Source organism: Gallinula chloropus (genome assembly GCF_964237585.1).
Source record: "Gallinula chloropus genome assembly, chromosome: 3".
In the NCBI taxonomy this organism is placed as follows: Eukaryota; Metazoa; Chordata; class Aves; order Gruiformes; family Rallidae; genus Gallinula; species Gallinula chloropus.
This window is the reverse complement of record NC_140087.1, coordinates 120,995,258-121,016,623: the sequence shown is the minus strand read 5'-3', so window position 1 is coordinate 121,016,623 and position 21,366 is coordinate 120,995,258. Positions and strand designations below refer to the sequence as shown.

General features: G+C 46.7%; 1 protein-coding gene across 1 annotated transcript in view; it reads right to left on the bottom strand.

Annotated features, from left to right (window-relative positions):
- KIF13B (kinesin family member 13B) overlaps window positions 1-21,366 on the bottom strand; it is a gene marked incomplete at its 5' end in the record, with an annotated part of 153,814 nt that overhangs the window by 38,050 nt on the left and 94,398 nt on the right. Inside the window, 12 exons of the mRNA XM_084261969.1 lie at window positions 497-552; window positions 2,085-2,211; window positions 3,113-3,212; window positions 5,116-5,145; window positions 8,643-8,789; window positions 9,830-9,962; window positions 12,806-12,963; window positions 14,496-14,666; window positions 16,992-17,120; window positions 17,756-17,905; window positions 18,388-18,534; window positions 20,706-20,868. Coding sequence (XP_084118095.1) covers window positions 497-552; window positions 2,085-2,211; window positions 3,113-3,212; window positions 5,116-5,145; window positions 8,643-8,789; window positions 9,830-9,962; window positions 12,806-12,963; window positions 14,496-14,666; window positions 16,992-17,120; window positions 17,756-17,905; window positions 18,388-18,534; window positions 20,706-20,868 — 1,511 coding nt within the window. The remainder of the gene's footprint in view (window positions 1-496; window positions 553-2,084; window positions 2,212-3,112; window positions 3,213-5,115; window positions 5,146-8,642; window positions 8,790-9,829; window positions 9,963-12,805; window positions 12,964-14,495; window positions 14,667-16,991; window positions 17,121-17,755; window positions 17,906-18,387; window positions 18,535-20,705; window positions 20,869-21,366) is intronic.

Here is a 21,366-nt window from a genome sequence, read left to right as displayed (position 1 = left end):
TGTGGAGTGCACTTGGGCTTATCACGTCATGGTCCATGGAGTCCAGAGAAGGACAACCAGGCTGGGGAAGAGGCTGGAGGGCAAATCATCTGAGGAGTGGCTGAGGGAGCTGGGGGTGTTGAGCCTGGAGAAGAGGAGGCTGAGGGGCGACCTTATCACCATCTACAACTACCTGAAAGGAGGTTATAGAGAGGTGGTCTGTTCAGCCAGGGGCCAGGAGATGGGACAAGGGGCAATGGGCTCAAGCTGCCCCAGGGCAGGGTCAGCTCAGCTGGGAGGGCAAAGTTCTTCCCTGGCAGAGTTGTGGGGCTGTGGCACAGGCTGCCCAGGGAGGGGGCTGAGTCCCCAGCCCTGGGGGTGTTTAACAGGGGGGAGATGAGGTGCTGAGAGATCTGGGTCAGCACAGGACAGGGATGGTTGGACTCCAGGAGTTTAAAGGTCTTTTCCAGCCCTGTGATTCTGTGAAAATACTCCAGCATTTCAAGAACCAACTTACCATTCAAGTCAAGGAAAATAACAGGAATGTGAGTTTCCATACCAGGCACTGGGGTCCTAAAAATGTAACACAGGGACAATGGTGACATTTAAAGTAACACAGGTTTACCCAGCACAAGTACCTTGTGATACACACCTGCAGAGTGTTACTGCAGTTCTAAGCCAGACCACAGATAACCGTGGCCATCGATACAATGTTAATTTACTGTTGCAGATCCAGAGACACTCAACTGAACTGGTATCTCTTTTATACCAACTCTCTTACAATTATTATAGCCTTTCATCTCTGTTTTCAGAAATGTTTTCTCCCCCTAGGGGAATCAACTTTTGAAAAGGGTAGATAATGGCAGGACAAGGGGGAATGGATTAAAGCTGAAGGAAGGAAGGTTTAGATTAGGTATTAGGGTGAAGTTTTTTACAGAGAGAGTAGTGAGGGGCTGGAACAGGCTCCTCAGAGAGGGAGTGGGTGCCCCATCCCTGGGGGTGTTCAAGGCCAGGTTGGATGGGACCCTGGGCAACCTTGTGTAGCTCCAGGTCTGTAGGCTGGTGGCCCTACACATCACAGGGTTGGACCTCTGTGATCCCTGGGGTCCCTTCCAACCCAGACCATTCCATCTAAACGACACAACATTCATAAGGTGCTACTCATGCAATACGAAGCACAAGAGACTCCTTGTTGCAACCTTAGCTGTGAGAAACGCTGTAGCATCTCACAACAATGTTGGATTTGATGAATTCTGTGGTGAACAAGAGCAGGCTGGAGTCTTTTGCAACATATATGGTGCTTGAATCATACTGAACATGTCCTCTAGTGCAAAACAGATTCTCCCTCAAACACATTTCCTGCAGCTTGGCTTTTTTCAAACCTAGTCAAACACTTTGATGGGGAAGCTGATGTTGTTACCAACAAGCATTTGCCATCTTTACACCTCAGAACTACTAGCTTTAACTTTAAACTTCACCTTAAAACTCCATGACACCCAATTTCATCAATAAATACTGTCAGAGGTCGGCTCAGGAACAAGGTTTCAGAAAGTTAAAAGCAACTGAAGAGAAGAGGTTTGGAGAGAAACACTTTGTTTCCTTATCCGGAGTAGTTACTCACAGCTGCTACACGACGGCGACCTCAGCCTGGCGCCGTTTATTACTTTTAATGTTTAGAAAACAGTATGAAAACACTTGCTGACTAAACAGACTTTGTATTCAAACCAGGAGCCCAACAAAATGCTCCCCTAGATGCAGTTTCATTATGACAGAGCAGCCTTTTAAGCGAATGAACTAGGTGATTAACATATCAGCTAATTTTTTTAAATGGTAAATGCAGTGGTAATAAATATCGATTCTGGGTTTTTAGAAGGTCATAATTACACTCAGATCAATAAGGGTATCGTTTACTAAATAGCATTGCTGGATTTCAGATACACAGCCTAATCAAATAATTTAGGCAAGAGGCCTAATTTTAACAACTTTGCTCATAGGGTGCCCAGAGGCCAGATTAAGGAAAGCAAAAAGTGGCACCAATCCAAGCCAGGGCCAGGCCATGCATCATCTTTACATTTGTTGTTGCACATGGCAATGTATGTCCATACCACTCTGCTGGAGCTCCAGGGATGCCACTGCCAGCAGAAGGAACCATGACTGCGTTCCTTTCTTCCGTGAGTGTTAACCTCATCTCTAAAAGCTGTGCCTCCCGGTCTGCATCATCTTCTGTTTTATCTGGAGAAGGAGGATGTCAGGTCAGGACAGCAGAGAGCATTTCTTACTGGAGGCTTTTATCCCCCTGTATCAAAGATCTCATACCACCCATAACAGAATAAACCCTGCTCTGCTCAGAAATTCCACACAAGGAAGAAACATGCAGTGTACAAGAGCAACAAACGACTTTCTCCAGGCTTCTCTAACTTCAGGTTCACTGAAAGCTGATTACTAGTGAGTTCAGAGAGTCAACTCTTTATTAGTGGCCAGCAGATCGAGAGAGAGGATTCTGCCCCTCTGCTCTGGGGAGACCTCACCTGCAGTGCTGGGTCCAGCTCTGGAGTCCTCAGCACAAGAAGGACATGGACCTGTTGGAGAGGGGCCAGAGGAGGCCACAAAAATGATCCAAGGGCTGGAGCAGCTCTCCTGTGAGAGGCTGAAGGTTGGGCTGGTTCAGACTGGAGAAGAGAAGGCTCCAAGGGGACCTTTTAGCCTCTTCCAGGCCCTGAAAGGTGCCTGTAGGAAAGCTGGGGAAGAACTGTTCCCCAGGGCATGGAGCGATGGGACGAGGGGGGATGGTTTAAACTAGAAAAGGGAAGATGTAGGTTGGATATTGGGGAAAAAATTCTTCCCTCTGAGGGTGATGGATCACTAGCGCAGGTTGCCCAGAGAGGTGGTGGAGGCCCCATCCCTGGAGACATTCAAGGTCAGGCTGGATGGGGCTCTGAGTGTCCTGATCTGGTGAAGATGTCCCTGCTCACTGCAGGGTGGGACTAGATGGCCTTTGAAGGTTCCTTCCAACCCAACACATTCTATGCTTACATTAACTTTTCTAAACTTCACAATATATTAATATAAAAAGCATGTGTGTGTGTCTCTCTCAACCTACTGCCACTGTTACCTTTAATAGCAGTTTGCTTACCAGGCTTCCCAACCAGTTTTTGCAATTGCTGATCCAGATACTCCTGCCGCTTCGTTAAGGCACACAGCCATTTCCGACGGAGCCTCTCCAAATCCCTGTCCTGGAGAGAGGAAAGAAGTCATGTTAAATATCGACCCAGGAAAACCAACGTTTCCTATTTGTGGCTTATACATCTCCTCAATGCTTCTACTCATCCTGTACCCAAGAAGCAGATCAGGAAGACTGTGTAGAACCCCAAGAAATCACTTTGTTCTTCTCTATTACTTTCTTCTGCACAGGACAACAGAAACACAGAATAGCTGAGGTTGGAAGTAACCTCTGGAGACTGTCTAGTCCAACTCCACCCTGTGCTCAAAGCAATGTCAACTACAGCAGCTTGCTCAGGGCTTTTCATGGATTGAAGGTCCACAACGTCTCTGGGCAACCTGTTCCACCGTCACAGCTGGTGGTTATGCAGAAGCAAAGACTCCTTGGCTCCTGTCTTTTCACTAGATACCACTGAGAAGAGCCCAGCTCTGACTTCTTTACTCCTTCCCATTTACATAGACAAGATCCAGCCAGAGCCTCTTCTCCTCCTCAGGGATTACCAACCCCAGTTCTCCTAGCCTTTCTTCACAGGTCCAAACCCTTGAATTTCCACAGCTTATTTGAAGTATGTTTGTTTGCCAGCCTGAGGTCTCTCATTTTCTCTAGGTGTTATTCTGTACTACCCACCTGAACAAGCTTCAGTTTATACATCATCTTTGTCCCCAAACTAGTCTCAAACTAACTCTACGACTTTGTGGCAAAGCTGGAAACCCGTATTCATGACTCACCATTCACACTCAGAGTTTTAGCAGCTTCATAGTAGAAATCCATCCCAGTCCCACAACATGCCACAGTCACTAGTTTGTAACTGAGTCTTTCAAAATATTTTTATCCTTAAGTGCTCATGTCCTTCAAAAAAACCCTTTGCTATCATTGAGAACATTCAGTTTGTTTGCCTCTGGAGTAGAAATACTCAGATATGATGACTGATATTCTAACAAGCAGCATGTTAGGTGCCACAAAGATGAGCTATCAGCTCTGGGATCACAGAATCCCAAAATGTTAGGAGTTGGAAGGGACCTCAAAAGGTCATCCAGTCCAACCCCCCGCCAGAGCAGGATCACCCAGACTAAATCACACAGCATATGCCTTCTGCCAAGGCTCTTTAATGGCAAAGGCAGTTCCAATTCACTCAACATCTGATTATAAGAAATATATAAACCTAAATACTTGGTTGCTCACATTACACAAAGCTGAGATCCATCACAACGATGATGCATTTTTGTTAAAATTCGTCACAAGAAGGTGAAAAGTCTACCACAGATATTGTACAACATATTGTACATAGATCCCCCTTAAGGCTCCCATTAGATACAAAAACCCAGACTGCAGATTTCAATAGTTTTATCACTGATGTCTTAGGGCTCCAGGAACAGAATCTTCCATGCTTGCCCAGGGGTTGATTCCTACTGCTGTACACTCCAGCACTCCTACACAAAACATTCATGGAGTCTTCATCTTTCAACACCACCACGCCTAGTCTTGCTTTTAATGAGGAGATTTTCAATCTCACCACAGTCTGTCAAGAAGGAAGACTCCTTCACCCAAAATGCCAAAACCAAAAAGCAACTGGATCTTGTTTTGGAAATACATATTAAGGTACCTTCTTCTTTCCCTTCCACCTCTCTAATGCATTGTACAGCTTTGTATTGTAACAATCCATGCAATTCTTAAGCTTTTAGTCATTTTAGAAGACAGGATCTCTGTAGATCCAACCAGTACAGCAAATAGAAAATACTGATCCTCCTCTAACATACAATCATAAAATCAAGGTTGGAAAAGACCTTTAAGACCATCAAGTCCAACTGTCAGCCCTACGCTGCCTGCAAACCGTCTCCTGATGTTTAAATTCGAAACTACACATTTTAATCTGAAAATGCCTGAGTTTGTCAAATGAGGCAATTCAAAGTTCTTACCTGATAGCTGTCCATTTCATCCTCTTCTTCCTAGAGCAAAACACAAGACCATGCCATTAAATTTTGCTGATAGCAGGAAACACACTGAATGCAAAAGGTGTAAGTAGTTTAACAACATTAGCAGTTTTAAACAGAAGTCTGAGCTTAGCAATGGTATGATCACTGAATTAAAACTCATTTAGAGGAGAAAAATTGTAAACATCTAAGCCAATTGTTAGGGAATTAGAGTAACTGCTGTTTAATTCTCCTAACTTGCTGTTTAATACCTTTCTTAATGATGTTGACAGTGGGATTGAGTGCACCTTTAGCAAATTTGCTGATGACACCAAGTTGAGTGGAGAGGTCAATGTGCTGGAGGGATGGGATGCCATCCAGATGGACCTGGAAAGACTGGAGAAGGGAGCCCAGGGGAACCTCATGAGGTTCAACAAAGCCAAGTGCAGGGTCCTGCACCTGGGTCGGGATGATTCCCGTTATCCAAACAGGTCAGGAGATGATGGGCTGGAGAGCAGACTTGAGGAAATGGACTTGGAAGGATTCGTGAATGAGAAACTTGTCCAGTTTCTCATCCAATCTTACACATTCTATGATTTCATGAACCCTGCCACACAGGGATTTGCTATGTACATCTTCAACCTTTGATTTCTGTTATCTTCTGATAGGAGATGAAACACCACCTTTCATTCCCAACACTCATTGCAAGCAGAGCCACTTGCAACAGGCATAGGCAGGACTGCCACTGCAACAAGGACTCCAGTCCTCACCAAGTTATTACTTACCTATTTCAGTAATAACAAGCCACTGGAATCTATTCTTGTATCTCAATAATGAAAGCAAAATCTTATTTAAACTAAAATAAAAAAGCCATACACAGAGGGGGCATTTTCTTAGCTCAAGGTCTTTAGAAAGCCTTTCACATCCCATAAACACTGATTTACTTGAGATGGGGACGTACTAATAAGGGAACTAAAGATCCAGGTGCTCAAGTTAGAAGGCTATTGTAAGCAGTAGGACTAATAAAACCTGGTTTTCAATAGCCCTTTCCCACGTGGGTTATCAGTGTCACACAACTCACTAGTCTCTCTCTCTAAGTGGAGCTTAAGCCTTTCTTCTCAAAAGAACCTATTATTTTGTGGATTGCCAGCTCTGTTGGATACAGTTAAACCTGGTCACAGAATCACAGAATGACAGGGGTTAGAAGGGACCTCGAGAGATCATCGGGTCCAACCCCCCTGCCAAAACAGCTCCCCAGCTCATATTGCTCAGATAGGTCTCCAGAGGGGTCTGGAGTATCTCCAGAGAAGGAGACTCCCCACCTCCCTGGGCAGCCTGTCCCAGGGCTCCCTCACCCTCACTGGGGAAAAGTTCTTCCCCATGTTGGTGTGGAACTTCCTATGCTCCAACTTGCAGCCATTGCCCCTTGTCCTGTCCCCACAGAGCACTGAAAATGGGCTGGCCATTTCCCCCTGCATCCCATACTTAAGATATTTATAAACATTAATAAGGTCCCCCCTTAGTCTTCTTTTCTCTAGGCTGAACAGCCCCAGCTCCCTCAGCCTTTCCTCACAGGGGAGATGCTCCAGGCCCTTAATCATCCTTGTAGCCAACCACAGTCAACGGGTCAGACATTCGACTGGGGAAGAAGCGGGGTGAGACAGACAGGATGCTCACTTGGGATGTGTCCCTATATGAAAGAGGCTAAAGGGGGTATGTGTATGTTGTGGGTGTGTAATAGCTTTCAAGGAAAATTTGCAGGATTCAATCGTTCTGTCTCAGGAGAGGTGAAGCTCTTCAAGAAACTTGCTCCATTTAGGAGAGAAACAACTGTTTACTTGCTTTATAGGATGGGGTATTGGGGACTGATGTGATGGAAAGGCTGGTAGAAAGCCTCAGGCAGAGCATGCAGCAGAAGTATAACAGGGAATAAAAGCAATAATCCGCTCAGGACGCTGCTGAAAAGTGAGATCTCTGCAGAGGTGGGAATAATTCCCCAGTTTATGCTCCTGATATGTGAGGGGCAAGGGATTGTCAAGGTGAGGAGACAAGAAAAAAGCCCAAGTACTTCAGACTCACAACAGGAAAACCAATACAGATTAAGCTAAAAAAGGGGAGGGGACACATATTGACTCATACTCTGTCGACAGCGCAGACGTTATGAAAAGCTTGGAGATGTCCCAAGAATTACTTGACTTTTAGTTGGCCTTGTCTCAAGCAGGGCAGCTAATCAAGCAAGTCGTGTGACTTCCTTGCTGGTTACTCAGAGGAGTGACTGAATTCTAATATAGCTGTAGGAGGAAAAAGTCAAACAGCCCTAGGAACTGCCAGAAGCAACTCAAAGACAATCCCCCAAAACCAGATCCACGTTCCTTGCAGATCCAGTGCTTCTGAGGTTGGTAAACAGCTGGCCAGCATAAACTACAGGTCAACAACTGTCTGGTGTAATTCTAGTATTTGTAACTCAATGCTATTTGAACACATGTTCCAATGATTTATTTTAATTTGCATATGTACTTAAAATTGCTGCCATATTTAATATTGGAAGTAAATTCCACTGGACAAACTCCTAATGCATTTTAGGAAACTGGCATTTTCTTTCCTTCTTTGAATGGGGTGTTGAGACTGTGCTGCTTTTAAGGAGAGGAAAGAAAGAAACCAAACTCCAAGAGACACGGAAGATAGTCTTACAAATGTTGGTTTTGCCATAGAACATGATTTTTGATTTAGAGGAAGAGCATCCACAACGCTTTGTGAAAGGCTGAGGTTTAGATTTAAACTATCCTGAATAAACCCTAAAGCCACCAAAGCAATTCTGATAATTCTTGATGTTGCTTTATATATTCAAGGAGTAGGTGCAAAAAAAACCAAACCAAAACTTGAAGCGAATGGAGTTGCCTCCAACCACAAGAAACTTGAGACATCAGTTTAATTTTTTAGAATCATAGAATCAGCTGGGTTGGAAGAGTCCTTTAAGATCACTGAGTCAAATCACAGCCTGACCCTGCCCAGCCCACCTCTAGATCATGTCCTTAAACACTTCATCCACACGCCTTTTAAACACCTCCAGGGATGGTGACTCCACCACCTCCCTGGGCAGCCTGTTCCAACACCTGACAACCCTTCCAGTACAGAAATTCTTCCTGATATCCAACCTAAGTCTCCCCTGGGGCAATATGAAACCATTTCCCCTCATCCTATCACTTCCTACCTTAGAGGAGAGACAGACCCTCACCTCTCCACACCCTCCTTGCAGGTAGCTGTAGAGCACAATGAGGTCTCCCCTCAGCCTCCTTTTCTCAAAGCTAAAAATCCCCAGCTCCCTCAGCTGTTCCTCATAGAACTTGTTCTTCAGACCCTTCACCAGCTTCATTGCCCTTCTCTGGACACACTCCAGCATCTCAATATCCTTCCAGTAGTGAGAGGCCCAAAACTGGACCCAGCACTTGAGGTGTGGCCTCACCAGAGCTGAGCACAATGGGAATAACATCTTGGAACCAGCTGTGGTTGCCAGGAAGCATTCAGAAACTTACCTGATAATTTTCAGGTACTTTTTGTGCCTTGGCATGTTTTATTTGAACACAGCCAATGCCAACAGATAATATTGATTCCTCCATCAATGGCAAGGTCCCAGATTCCTGAACAGATCTCACTTCAACCTGAATTCGTCTGGATTGCCCCTGCCCAAGAGAAAACATTTGAAATGCTTTGGAAAAGAAAACCCAGAATAGAAAATGCTGAAATTTTAATGACAGCGAGACCTCTACTGGTTAGTTGTTTGCAAGCAACGTTGTATTTCTGTTTTGAGAAGAACTAAGTGGTGACTTCTGCAGCTGCAATGGCCCAGTGCTTAAGAAACACCTCTTATGGTGCAAGGATTTATGTTTTCAGGGTTTATATATTTACAGGGAACAAAGAAAATAATAAAATTCAGCATACAGCCTATATTTTCCTGGAAGGGTTTTCAAAACACAGGATTTTATTTGTAATACTTTTCAAGAGGGAAAAATAAGATCTCATCCCAAGAGAGGAAATAGCCTTATTTGGTGAACTACTGGAATTTCAGTGCATTTTTCCTGAGCCTGGTCTCCTTGCCTGAAAATTCTTACCCACCAGTGCTACTGGGTGCAGCAAAGTGACTGCTCTTTAGTGAAATCCAGGAGGGGAGAATAAATATATCTTAAAAAATTCAATAAATCAAAGGAGCTGGGGAGTTCTGAAGGGCAACCTGTGGGTAATTTCACTGATTCCTGGTGTTGTCTAAGCAACAGCTTATCACTACTCAGTTAACTACTGAGTTAACTACTAACTAATAGTTAACTACTCAGTTAAGCATTAACAATGTAATGCCTGTAGAATTCCAAGAACAAAGAGTTGTTGGCTGGAAGGCTCAAATAAAGGGGAGCTCTGGACCTCTTTAAAAAATAATTAACTTCAGTCCAGCCTGGTGTCCTTTCCTAGCAAGGGGCTGCCAGAGAACTGGGAGCAGGACCTAGCATGGAGATTACAGGTAAGCCTTTGATCACCTTTACACCCAAGCTCCAGCATGCTGGCAGCTTCACACAACACAGAGGGGCCCAGCTTTTGTCTGATTTACAGAGTATCATATTTTATGTCTAAGCTTGACAGTTCCTTGGCTGCCATCCCTTTAGCATTCAAACCAGAAGCTTCTTAGCTTTCCACAGGCTCTTCACTGAAGTCCTGTAGGTGCCACCTTTACCTGTCTGAGCTGGAAGATGCCTCCTGTGCAGACATCCTTGGCAGGAGTCACCTCAACTGGGCAGTATTCCCCGTTCTCATTCAGCTCCAGAATTTGAACCCAGAGCTCAACTTTTCGGGTTACTTCACTCCACCTGTAAAACATGGCAAATACTCTTTTGCTTGTTGCAATTTTCCCCTCCCAAAGCAAAAGAACCCCCACTGCCAAAGCATTAGCTCAGACTGCAGATTGAAGAAGCAAAGGAACACTTTGACTGGTGCACTTGGTGAGTACATTGGGTTACTAGTAGTGCAGTGCTTATAGATTTTACTGGCAACTATTTTAGTCAAACATCACCAATAAGCCTTGATTCCACCACAAAATCCCCAATTCCACTCTGTTCTAACATTTTAGCTCTGGGCTCTTCCACTAGAGAAGCCCAGTTTTGTCACTGCAATCCAGATTCATACAGAAGACAGGAGAATGAAATATGATGTTGTCTCACAAGCCTTTGAGATTTAGGGCATTTTCCTGAACTTTATGATACTGCTGCCTTCTTTCCAGTTCTTCCAAGAGCCTGTACCTGGGTTGGGACAACCCCTGTTATCCACACAGGGCAGGAGATGATGGGCTGGAAAGCAGCCCTGAAGGAAAGGACTTGGAGGTACCCGTGGATGAGAAGCTGGATATGAGCCACCAATGTGCATCTGCAGCCCACAAGGCCAACCCCATCCTGGGCTGCATCCCCAGCAGTGTGGGCAGCAGATGAGAGAGGGGATTCTGCCCCTCTGCTCTGCTCTGGGGAGACCTCACCTGCAGTGCTGGGTCCAGCTCTGGAGCCCTCAGCACAAGAAGGACATGGAGCTCTTGGAGGATGTTCAGAGGAGGCCACAAAAATGATCCAAGGGCTGAAGCAGCTCTGCTGTGAAGCCAGGCTGGGAGAGCTGGGCTGGCTCAGCCCGGAGAAGAGAAGGCTCCAGGGGACCTTAGAGCCCCTTCCAGTCCCTGAGAAATGCCTGTAGGAAGCTGGGGAAGAACTGTTCCCAGGGTATGGAGTGATGGGACGAGGGGGGATGGGTTAAACTAGAAAAGGGGAGATTTAGGGTGGGTGTCAGGAAAAAGTTCTTCCCTCTGAGGGTGGTGGGTCATTGGCCCAAGTTGCCCAGAGAGGTGGTGGAGGCCCCATCTCTGGGGACAATCAAGGTGAGGCTTGGTGGGGGCTCTGAACAGCCTGGTGAAGATATCCCTGCCCTCTGCAGGGGTGTTGGGACTAGATGGTCTCTAAAGGTCCCTTCCAACCCAACACATTCTATGATTCTAAATAAGAAACAGCCACTTCTGTAGTAAAAAGGACAAAGGTAGTTCCTATTCAGCTACCAAACATAACTCACTACTTTATATAGCATAGTCTCTCTCCATGTCCTCTTTGCCATATTTTCCTGACTTCTCTTTTAAACTTCTCTCTCTACAACTTAATACTCACCATGCTCAACACCAGCTTAGGCTGGGAGTAAAAAAGAGGAATAACTGCCAACAAATTAAGGTTCAGAGCTGCCTTCTAATAGGAGAGGCAAAACAACTTACACTTAAACAAATGCTACTAAGCTCATTTTGGGGACATCAGCCACCAGCAAAAAAGCAAACCCCTACAGTCAAAATTACCATCCTGTTACATATTAACTCTAAGGGAAATAATTAGCAATGCAGCTCTTCCAATGGAAGCATTACAGTGATGACATTTCATGGCCAAGAAAGTAGTCAGGCCTTGAATGACTCTAGCAGCAGCATCGTGATGATTTAGACTTGATAGCTCTTTCTGGTGCAGACCAGTGTAACAATACCAAGGGAACTAATCAGCCCCCTCTTTTGTGCTGCAGCACTCACACATTTCAGTTTGCCACTTCCATGTCTTTCAAGTTTTGCTGCTTTTAATTTGAAAGAGATGGGCATTTCTCCTTTCACCTTGTTAAAGCCTTCTGATGCACTGCACAGTGGTTTCTCTGAATCACAGAATCCAACTGGTTTGAGAGGGAAGGGACCTCAAAACCCATCTAGTCCCATCACCTGCCATGGACAGGGACACCTCCCCAGCCCAGGGTGCTCCAAGCCCTATCCGACCTGGTCTTGAACACTGCCAGGGATACAGGGACAGCCCCAGCTTCTCTGGGCACCCTGTGCCAGGGCCTCCCCCTCCCCAGGAAGGATTTCTGCCTCCCAGCCTCTCTCCAGCTGCCCTCCTGCAGCTGAAGGCTGTTCCCCTGGGCCTGGCCCGCCCTGCCCTGGGCACCAGCCCCTCTCCAGCTCTCCTGGAGCCTCTCCAGGGACGGGAAGGGGCTGGGAGCTCTCCCCAGCAGCAGCCTTCTCTTCTCCGGGCTGAGCCAGCCCAGCTCTCCCAGTCTGGATCCAGAGCAGAGGGGCTCCAGCCCTCGCATGATCTCCATGGCCTCCTCAGGACTGGCTCCCACAGCTCTGTGTCCTCCTTGTCCTCCATTATTGTGGGGGGTGAGGGTCTGCCCAGAGCAGAGGGTCAGAATCCCCCCTGCTGGCCCCACTGCTGGGGATGCAGCCCAGAACACTGGGGGCTTTTGGGGCTGCCAGCACACACTGCCAGCTCACATGGAACTTCTCACCCCTAAGGACTGCCAAGTCCTTCTTCAAGTCCTTAGGGGTTACCCTCAATGATCTCTTGAGGTCCCCTACAGTTCTGTGATTCTCCTCAGCATTCTCTCTATCAATTCTCCACCCAGCCCATCGTTGTGCTTGGGAGTGCACTGACCCATGTGCAGGACCTTGTCCTTGTTGAACTTCAAGCAGTTCACACAGGCACATCCCTCATCAGAGAGGGTCTATTTATAACCAAACTGACATAGCCTCAAACACACATTCAGCTCTCTTCAATTCAAAATTTGACTACTTATCCCAAACCTCTTTAAAAATCAGGCATCTCAGTCGATGACTTCCAAAATTCAAACCCAAGGGTCTGTCTTCCATAGTTACCTGTCACGAAGGCTCCGTGTTTTGGCTTGAATTATTCCCAAATCCCACAGGGCTGGATTCTTGCGGTCACCACTCTGCTTATGCCCATATACTTCAATGGCCAAAGCACCATCATAAAGATGCTCCATGAAGTCTTCAGATATATTTACAGACATTTCCTGTGTGTAAGTGACAAACTGGTTGATGACTGTGACTATGCAGTGATTTAGGCTTAGAGATTTACTGTCTTGACTTTAACAGAATCATGTAGCAAAGCCACCTAGTCCCCAAAACACAACACAGGAAGAACTGTCACCTCAGTTGGGAAGATCAGGAGGCAAGGCAAAGATATGTGATTTGCTGAAGATTAAAGTCTATAATGAGCTGAAAAATGATCGCCTGCTGTTCCAAGTCTTCATCCAGTGGTTCAAAAAAACCCCATAAAAATTATATGTTCTCATGTTCAGCAGAAAATCAAAACTCATCAGAAGGCATTATATGTGTTTTACAAATGCTAAGTGGAATAAATTGCTCAGTGTAATGACAACTATTGGAAATAACAAGATGAGAACTCGGGTGATTGGCTGGGATTCATCTAAGCTGACTTCAGCTATCTGTATCAAAGACCCTTCTGCTCAGTTGCTCCAAAGTCAACAGGAAGAAATAGTCTGTTCTGAGATTCACGTGCTCGCTTCAACATCTCCATCAGGCTAAAAAGTATCATGTCCCAAGACTGGGACATTTCTCTCTGCTACATCAGAGTGATCAGCTCAAATATGGCCATCAAATGTACTCAGATGGAAAGCACTCTTCCATTCACACTCAGCAGTGCTAGTGAGGCACTGGAAAGGGTTGCCCACAGAGGGTACGGAAGAGAAGGCTCTGGAGAGGCCTAATTGCGGCCTACCAGTCCTTCAAGGGGTCCTACAGGAAAGTGGGAGAGGGACTGGTCACCAGGGAGAGCAGGGACAGGCCAAGGGGCGATGGCTTCAAGCTGACAGAGGGCAGGGGTAGGTTAGATGTGAGGAAGGAATTCTGTACTCTGAGGGTGGGGAGGCCCTGGCACAGGGTGCCCAGAGAGGCTGTGGAAGCCCCATCCCTGGAGGTGTTCAAGGCCAGGTTGGATGGGGCTTTGGTCAGGCTGGTCTAGTGAGGGTGTCCCTGCCCATGGCAGGGAGTGGGAACTGGATGGGATTTGAGGTCCCTTCCAACCAAAAGCATTCAGTGATTCTATGATTTTTACTACAGGGAAATTCTATCACAGACTTATTTCCTTTGTTAATCCACTCTTGAACATTCTTCACCTTCTGTGGTGTTTGTACAAGCCACCAGCACAGAAGCATCAAACTTACAGGGACTCCAAAGGCGTTTCGAGTTCTTATTCAAAATGGGATTAGGGTCTCATTCTCATGAAGTATGATAAGGAGAGCAAAGACACAACTAGAAGTGTTGAGAAAGCATAAACAAGCTCTGCCTGCCTGTTAAAGCCTTCTGATGCACTGCATGGTGGTTTCTCTGAATCACAGAATCCCCAACTGGTTTAGGTGGGAAGGGACCTCAAAAACCATCTAGTCCTACCCCCTGCCATAGACAGGGACAGCCCCTCCCCAACCCAGGGTGCCCAAAGCCCCATCCAAGCTAGCCTTGAACCCTGCCAGGGATCCCAGGGCAGCCCCAGATTCATTAATAAAATAGAAAATAAGATACTTACATTGCAGTGATCGAAGACAACCATGCACCGTGGCTCCTTGCTGACAGAGGATAGGGAAGGATCCACCTCTGGCGCAACACTAACTGGTTCCAGTTGATCCCAGAACGTATATTTGCAGAACACAAAGTTGGAGAGGTGCTGTGGCAACCCTGTAGCCTGAAGGATTTTGATCTAGGAGAGGAGAAACAAAGAACAAGCGTTAATTCTTTAGGTGTAGAATTAAAAATACCTTCTGTTAGAGTGGTGTTTTGCTGTTCTGCTGCAAAGGATAACCAAAAAAGAAAGGGGCTAACCAAAAACCTCTAAGCATTTCTACATTGATAGCCATGGGAGCCAGTGCACCAGCTGAACATCACCACTAGATGTCACAAGGTACATATTTCTTGGCAGTAAAAGCTAAAGGTACAAATTTTATAAACATACCAAAACATTTGCTTAGTTTTTCATGGTAATATACCCCAAAAGTTTGTAAGTGAAGAGGAATACAATAAAAATTCCATGTTTCTACAAAAATGTCTCCCTTATCCTGCAAAATCCTTGCCTGAAGATACTTGTCCTTATTCTTTTGATGGTGGAAACGTAACAAATACAACCCCATCAATACAAAAGTAGCCTGTCCCCTCTTTTTCAGCACACCTTCCAATCTAAATAAAGCCATCATACATCATATTACTACCTACAACTACCTTAAAGGAGGGTGTGGAGAGGTGGGCGATGGTCTCTTCAGCCAGAGGACAGGAGATGGGACAAGGGGCAATGGGCTCAAGCTGCCCCAGGGCAGGGTCAGCTCAGCTGGGAGGGCAAAGTTCTTCCCTGGCAGAGTTGTGGGTCTGTGGCACAGGCTGCCCAGGGAGGGGCTCAGTCCCCACCCCTGGGGGTGTTTAACAGGGGGGAGATGAGGTGCTGAGAGATCTGGGTCAGCACAGGACAGGGACAGTTGGACTTGATGAGATTAAAGGTCTCTTCCAACCTTGTCATTCTTTGATTCTGGATACTAACTGTATTCTTTAATTAAACCTCTATCTGCCAACCATCAAATTAAGTTCTGATGAGTCAGACTCCTATGGTCAGGAGAACATGTTTCCTGCAGCTATCCCCATGCCACCTGCAAGCACATGGAGCTCGATGGGACAGGACAGACAGTGGAAAACAGCACAGCAGCCCCCAAATTGTTTATATTCTCCAGAAGCCAGAAAAGTTGGCGTCCCACTCCCTCCAGTGCTTTTTGCCTCCCTCTTATCTGTAGCTTGGCCTATCTTACATTTTACTAAACCACAGAACTGCAAGAAATGCTTCCTGCTAATTTCCTTTTTTGTTATTAAGAATAAACACAACTCTGGGCATTTCCCAAAATATCAACTATTTATAGAGAGAAATACTGAGGGAGAGTGATCCATGGAACAATGGGGGTTTATTAGATCTTGTGACTCCTTTGGAATTAGATATTGCAGCTCCAGCCTTAGTGCACAGAGCTTCCAAGACTATATTTAACCATCTGGAGTAAAACTGGATGCAAAGACACATAGATAGTGTTTTAATGAATACCTTGAGGTCTTAAAAAAAAAGGCATGGAAATTGCAAAGAACAAAATCCATCCAGTTCTCTTGTATTGGAAGGCCAATGGTATCCTGGGCTCCATCAGCAGAGGGGTGGCAGCAGGGACAGGGAGGGGATTGTCCCTCTCTGCTCTGCCCTCCCCAGCTGGAGTCCTGTGTCCAGAGCTGGGACCCCAACACAAGGAAGATGTGGGGCTGTTGGAGAGGGGTCAGAGGAGCCCCGGGGATGCTCAGAGGGCTGGAGCAGCTCCCCATGGAGAGAGGCTGAGGGAGCTGGGCTGGGTCAGCCTGGAGAAGAGAAGGCTGTGGGGGGACCTCACTGCAGCCTCCCCGTCCCTGAAGGGAGCAGAGGAACAGGAGGGGAATGGGCTTGTTAAAGGGCAGAGACTGGCAGGACAAGGGGGCTGGAGTGAAGCTGGAGGAGGGAAGGGTAAGAGGAGATACAGGGGGTAAGTTCTTTGCAGAGAGAGTGGTGAGGGGCTGGAATAGGCTGCCCAGAGAGGGGGTGGGTACCCCGTCCCTGGGGGTGTTCAAGGCCAGGTTGGCTGGGGCCCTGGGCAACCTTGTGCAGCTCTAGGCCTGGAGGTTGGTGTCCCTGCCTGTGGCAGGGGGTTGGAACTCTGTGCTCCTTGGAGTCCCTTCCAATCCAGACCATTCTATCATTCTATGATATTTCAGCCACTTGAGAAACAAAATATCATGAGAAAAGACCACACAGCAGCAGTTCAAGACACATGCTGGGTGCCAGGACATTACACAGGGCCATGAAAACAAACAGCAAAAGTATTAAATTCAATACATACAACTGCTGAAGTGCAGCTAAATTATCTGCTCTTTTTTCTAGCATGCAGAAGGCAATGTACCAGAGACTGCTTTATTTTAGGACTTGGGATGGAAGGAGAGAAGGTTGCTCAGAGGTTGAGGTATGTCTGGAACTCACCCTGCAGACAAGTTTTCTCTCCTGAGTGTCGTTTTCATTTGAATAGTCAGGACTATCCTCACCTCCAACCAACCTGTCATCTATCTCTCCACTCACTCGGACAACTTCAACGTGGAGACGACCTGACACCTGGATAAGAAAGGAGAGGGAATTACTTGTGTGCCAAATGACAGTGACAGGTTTGTCCCTTTTCACATTGCTACAACTACTGCTGTTTCCAGGCTCCAAGCAGACAATGGTTTATTCCTTTCTACTGCTTTTGCCCTGTGCATTCATTGCACCAGATGAAGAATGCTTTGGAGCAAGATTCAAAGAGCTTTTTGTTGTAAAAACATAAAGAAACCGCCCATTCAAGGGACTTTGGGAACAGCATGCTGCAATCTCACCTTCACACCAGCCTGCACGTGATGCAGAGCACAGAGAACATTTCTTGGTACACTCTGGCAGCCTTTGAAGTTGCCCTTGAAGAACTTATTCTTGATGGAGTCAGTGACAGCCAGTGGAGCGGTATCTTGACTCGCTAAGTATTTATTTTGGCTGATTTATTTTGGGCTGCTTTGTGCTCACAAAGCTTTCTCCTTTCACAACCACTATGCAGGAATTCAGAGCTGTCTTTAGTAAGGTATTATGGGATTTGCATCATTTTGAACTGTTAGCAAATTTGTGCACGTGAAACTGGGAAATATCTACTGTGTATCATTAGTAAGATCCATGGGCTGTAATTAAACAGTTGAGTAAGGACAGAGGATGGAAGAATGACAGACCTCTCCCTTCTGGTTGATGATTGGAACAGCATATTGTAGCTTCACATCATAGAACAGGCACTCAAGGAACACATTGGCTACGCCGATAAGGCTGTGGTTTTCCTGCTCGTCGTAGAAGGGATCAGCTCGCCTGAAGTATGCTCTCATCACCTTCAATCAAACCCAGAACAATGTAAGGAAAACAAACTTTCCATCAAACAGTTTAGAGCACTGTGCAACCAGCCTGAAGAAAGGCAAACAGACTCAAGCAAGAGGCTACGTTAGATCACAAGAGGAACGGAAGCTTGAATTTTACTTTGGACAGAGCAGAAGACCTGTCCTTACTGAGCTCTCTTTGGTGTCCTCAGGTTTAGACAAGCCAGCCCAAACACCAACTCCCATCGTGTTTACTTGCTGCTTCTTATTGTACTCTTATTTGGTCACCAAAGTATGCATACCAAAGAGCATCAAAGTCATGAGATAAGGGTTAATGGAATGCTGAACATCTGCTTCAGCCCTAGGAAACACAGAGGCTTAGGAAAACTTGCCTCTTTGCATATCCCACCCTCCAAAAACATTCCCTCACATCTACTTAAACCCCAACCCCCCCATAAAAGCAGGGATGTAATTCTTTTGACTAGATTTTTACTTACTTGGTTGTCTTCCTCACAGTCTTTCCACTCCTGGTAAAGATCCCTCATATCTACCAGGCGATTCTCCAGTTTTTCCAGTGACCAGATCTGTTTGCCTTTCCCTTTCCTTCTCACCTGAATAGCAGGCTCACTGAGAATTGCACCTCTCTGTGGAACAATTCAAGAGATACCAGTAAGGAATTTGTGTCACAACAATCACAGAGAGTTTAAAGCCAACAAAAACCTGAGAACATCTTTGGGAAAAGTTTCAGTTTGGTTCTTCTTTCATTTCAGCCTAAGCAACCAAATTCTAGTGTGACAGACAGTCCTGCTGTCACAGCACGTTTGTGTTCAGTTGAACTGCAAAGTCTAGTCACAGCTACAGGCACTAGTTTTGTGGCTTTTCACCTTACATAAGGGTTACACATAGGAACATTGAGGGTATTTGTGAAATGCTTGAAGTTGTGGCAGACTTGGAGTCCAGATAAGGTCACCACTGTCAGCAACTTTCAGCTCCTGCACTTAACCCTCTTTACCATCCTGTCTCACAGACTCACAGAACTGTAGGGGTTGGAAGGGACCTCCAGAGGCCATGGGGTCCAACCCCCTGCCAAAGCAGGGTCCCTAGGACAGGGCGCACAGGTCGGTGTCCAGATGGGGCTGGAATCTCTCCAGAGAAGGAGACTCCACACCCCCTGGGCAGCCTGTCCCAGGGCTCCCTCATCCTCACTGGGAAGAAGTTCTTCCCCACATTGGGGGGGAACTCCCTGGGCTCCAACTTGAGCCCATTGCCCCTTGTCCTGTCCCCACAGACACTGAGAAGAGGCTGCCCACGTCCCCCTGGGTCCCACCCTTCAGATATTGATACCCATTGATCAGATCCCCTTCTTCTCTCCAGGCTGAACAGCCCCAGCTCACTCAGCCTTTCCTCACAGGGGAGATGCTCCAGGCCCTTAACGGTCTCTGTAGCCTCCTCTGGACTCTCTCCAGGAGATCCCTGGCTTTTTTGTACCAGAGAGCCCAGAACTGGACACAACACCCCAGGTGGGGCCTGATCAAGGGACGTGTCAGAAGACCACGAGAAAAACAAGCGACAGGAGAAACTTCTAAAGAAGTTGATAAAAATTCTAATCCTGGAATAAAATACATCCAACCATCCACCCAGCCTGACTGTTACCAAAATATGGGGCTGCTCTCAAGAATTGAAATAAGCAGACAGCTTAGGTAGCCAGCCTGAGACATGGAAGTCTGTGTTCAGTTCCCTCCTTTCAAAATTTCCAAGATTCCTGGAACAAATCATCCAAACCCTCTGTGTTCCAGTTCCTCTCTGTACAATGGGGATGACAGCATTTTCCTCAACTCACTAGGATGCTGTAAAGCCTGATGTCCACAAGGTGATGGTAAACACTTGAAATAGAGGGTACCTAACCTGCATAGATTTCTATCATTCTGCAACAGAAGGAAATATGAATCACAGAATCCCCTGAGCTGTGAGGAACCCATAAGGACCATCCAGTCCAACTCCTGGCTCCATACAGGCCCAGCCAAGTCAGAGATGGCACTGAGGGCATCGTCCAGATGCTTCTTGACGTCAGCCCAGCTCAGGGCTGTGACCCCTTCCCTGGGGAGCCTGTGCCAGTGCCTGACCCCCCTCTCAGGGCAGAACCTCTTCCTGACACCCAGCCTAAACCTCCCCTGATGCAGCTTCACACCGTTCCCTTGGGTTCTGTCCCTGTTCCCCAAAGAGAGAAGAGAGATCAGCACCTGCCCCTTCGCTCCCCCTCATCAGGAAGCCATGAACCCCCATGAGGTCTCCCCTCAGCCTGCTCTTCTCCAAGCTGGACAACCCTAGGGACTTCAGCCTTTCCTCATAAGATTTCCCCTCCAGCCCCTCCCCCATCCTCACTGACCTCCTCTGGACACTCTCCAATAGTTTCCTGTCCCTCTTTGTACTGTGGCACCCAAAACTGCCCCTGGGATTCAAGGTGAGGCCACCCCAGCACAGTGCAGAGCAGAACAATTCCCTCCCTGGCCATGCTGTGTGTGATGCACCCCAGGATGCAGTCGGCCCTCCTGGCTGCCTGGGCACGCTGCTGGCTCATGGGCAACCTGCCATACTTCAACCCTGGTGGAAAGGTCTTGCACCATGTGACTTATCAGCCAGCTAGCACACTGTAAGAGTTCCATGGTAAGAAAATAAGGTGACAATGTAGCATGTGCTAACAGGGCTATGTTTAATGCCCAGGAACACACTGGCAAACTATCTGGGCCATTGAAACAGGATATGACAAATATGGGGGGCAAACTTACTGCTCAAAGATTGAGTTGGGCTACCTTACCTTACTGTTAGCATTAAGGCTTGAAGCTGGGATCTGGAGGGTAACTTTGTACTCCGTCCTCTTGTCCAATTCCTCTCCAATAAAATTAGCTTCTCTCACATACAAGTTGGCTTTCACAATCTGCTCTCGCAGCTTCCTCAGGCTGTGGGTCAGCATCTCTTCTCTAAAAGGAGGGGAATTGGAGGGGGAGATGAGAAAAACCAGGGCATTCAAGTCTCAAAACTGAGTGCAAAACAATCACTCGACAGGAAGGTGTCAACATTCAGTATTTAAACACAAAAATCAGGTGAATTAATTGGTCTTCAGGGTGGGTGGGGGACAAGATTATCTGTATTGAGTTTAGCAGCATGAACATTAACATGCTGCTGGCTTCAGAGCCCTCCGTGCATCTACTGAACAGCCAGCTCTTGGGTGGCTTATCCCAGAGTTTCCCTACCACAGATGTGGATTGGATATTGCACCTTACAGAGAAAGACTTATTCAGGCACCATCATCCACTTGCTGCTCACTGACCTTCCTGGCAAGCATGAGAGAGCACCCACAGAGCAGCAGAGGAACCTGGTACCACAAAATATTCCAGACCCACAGCTAACACCTCATTAGAGACTGTCTCAAGTATTTTCTGTTTCACAAGTTGCTTCTCTAGCCATACAAATTAGGG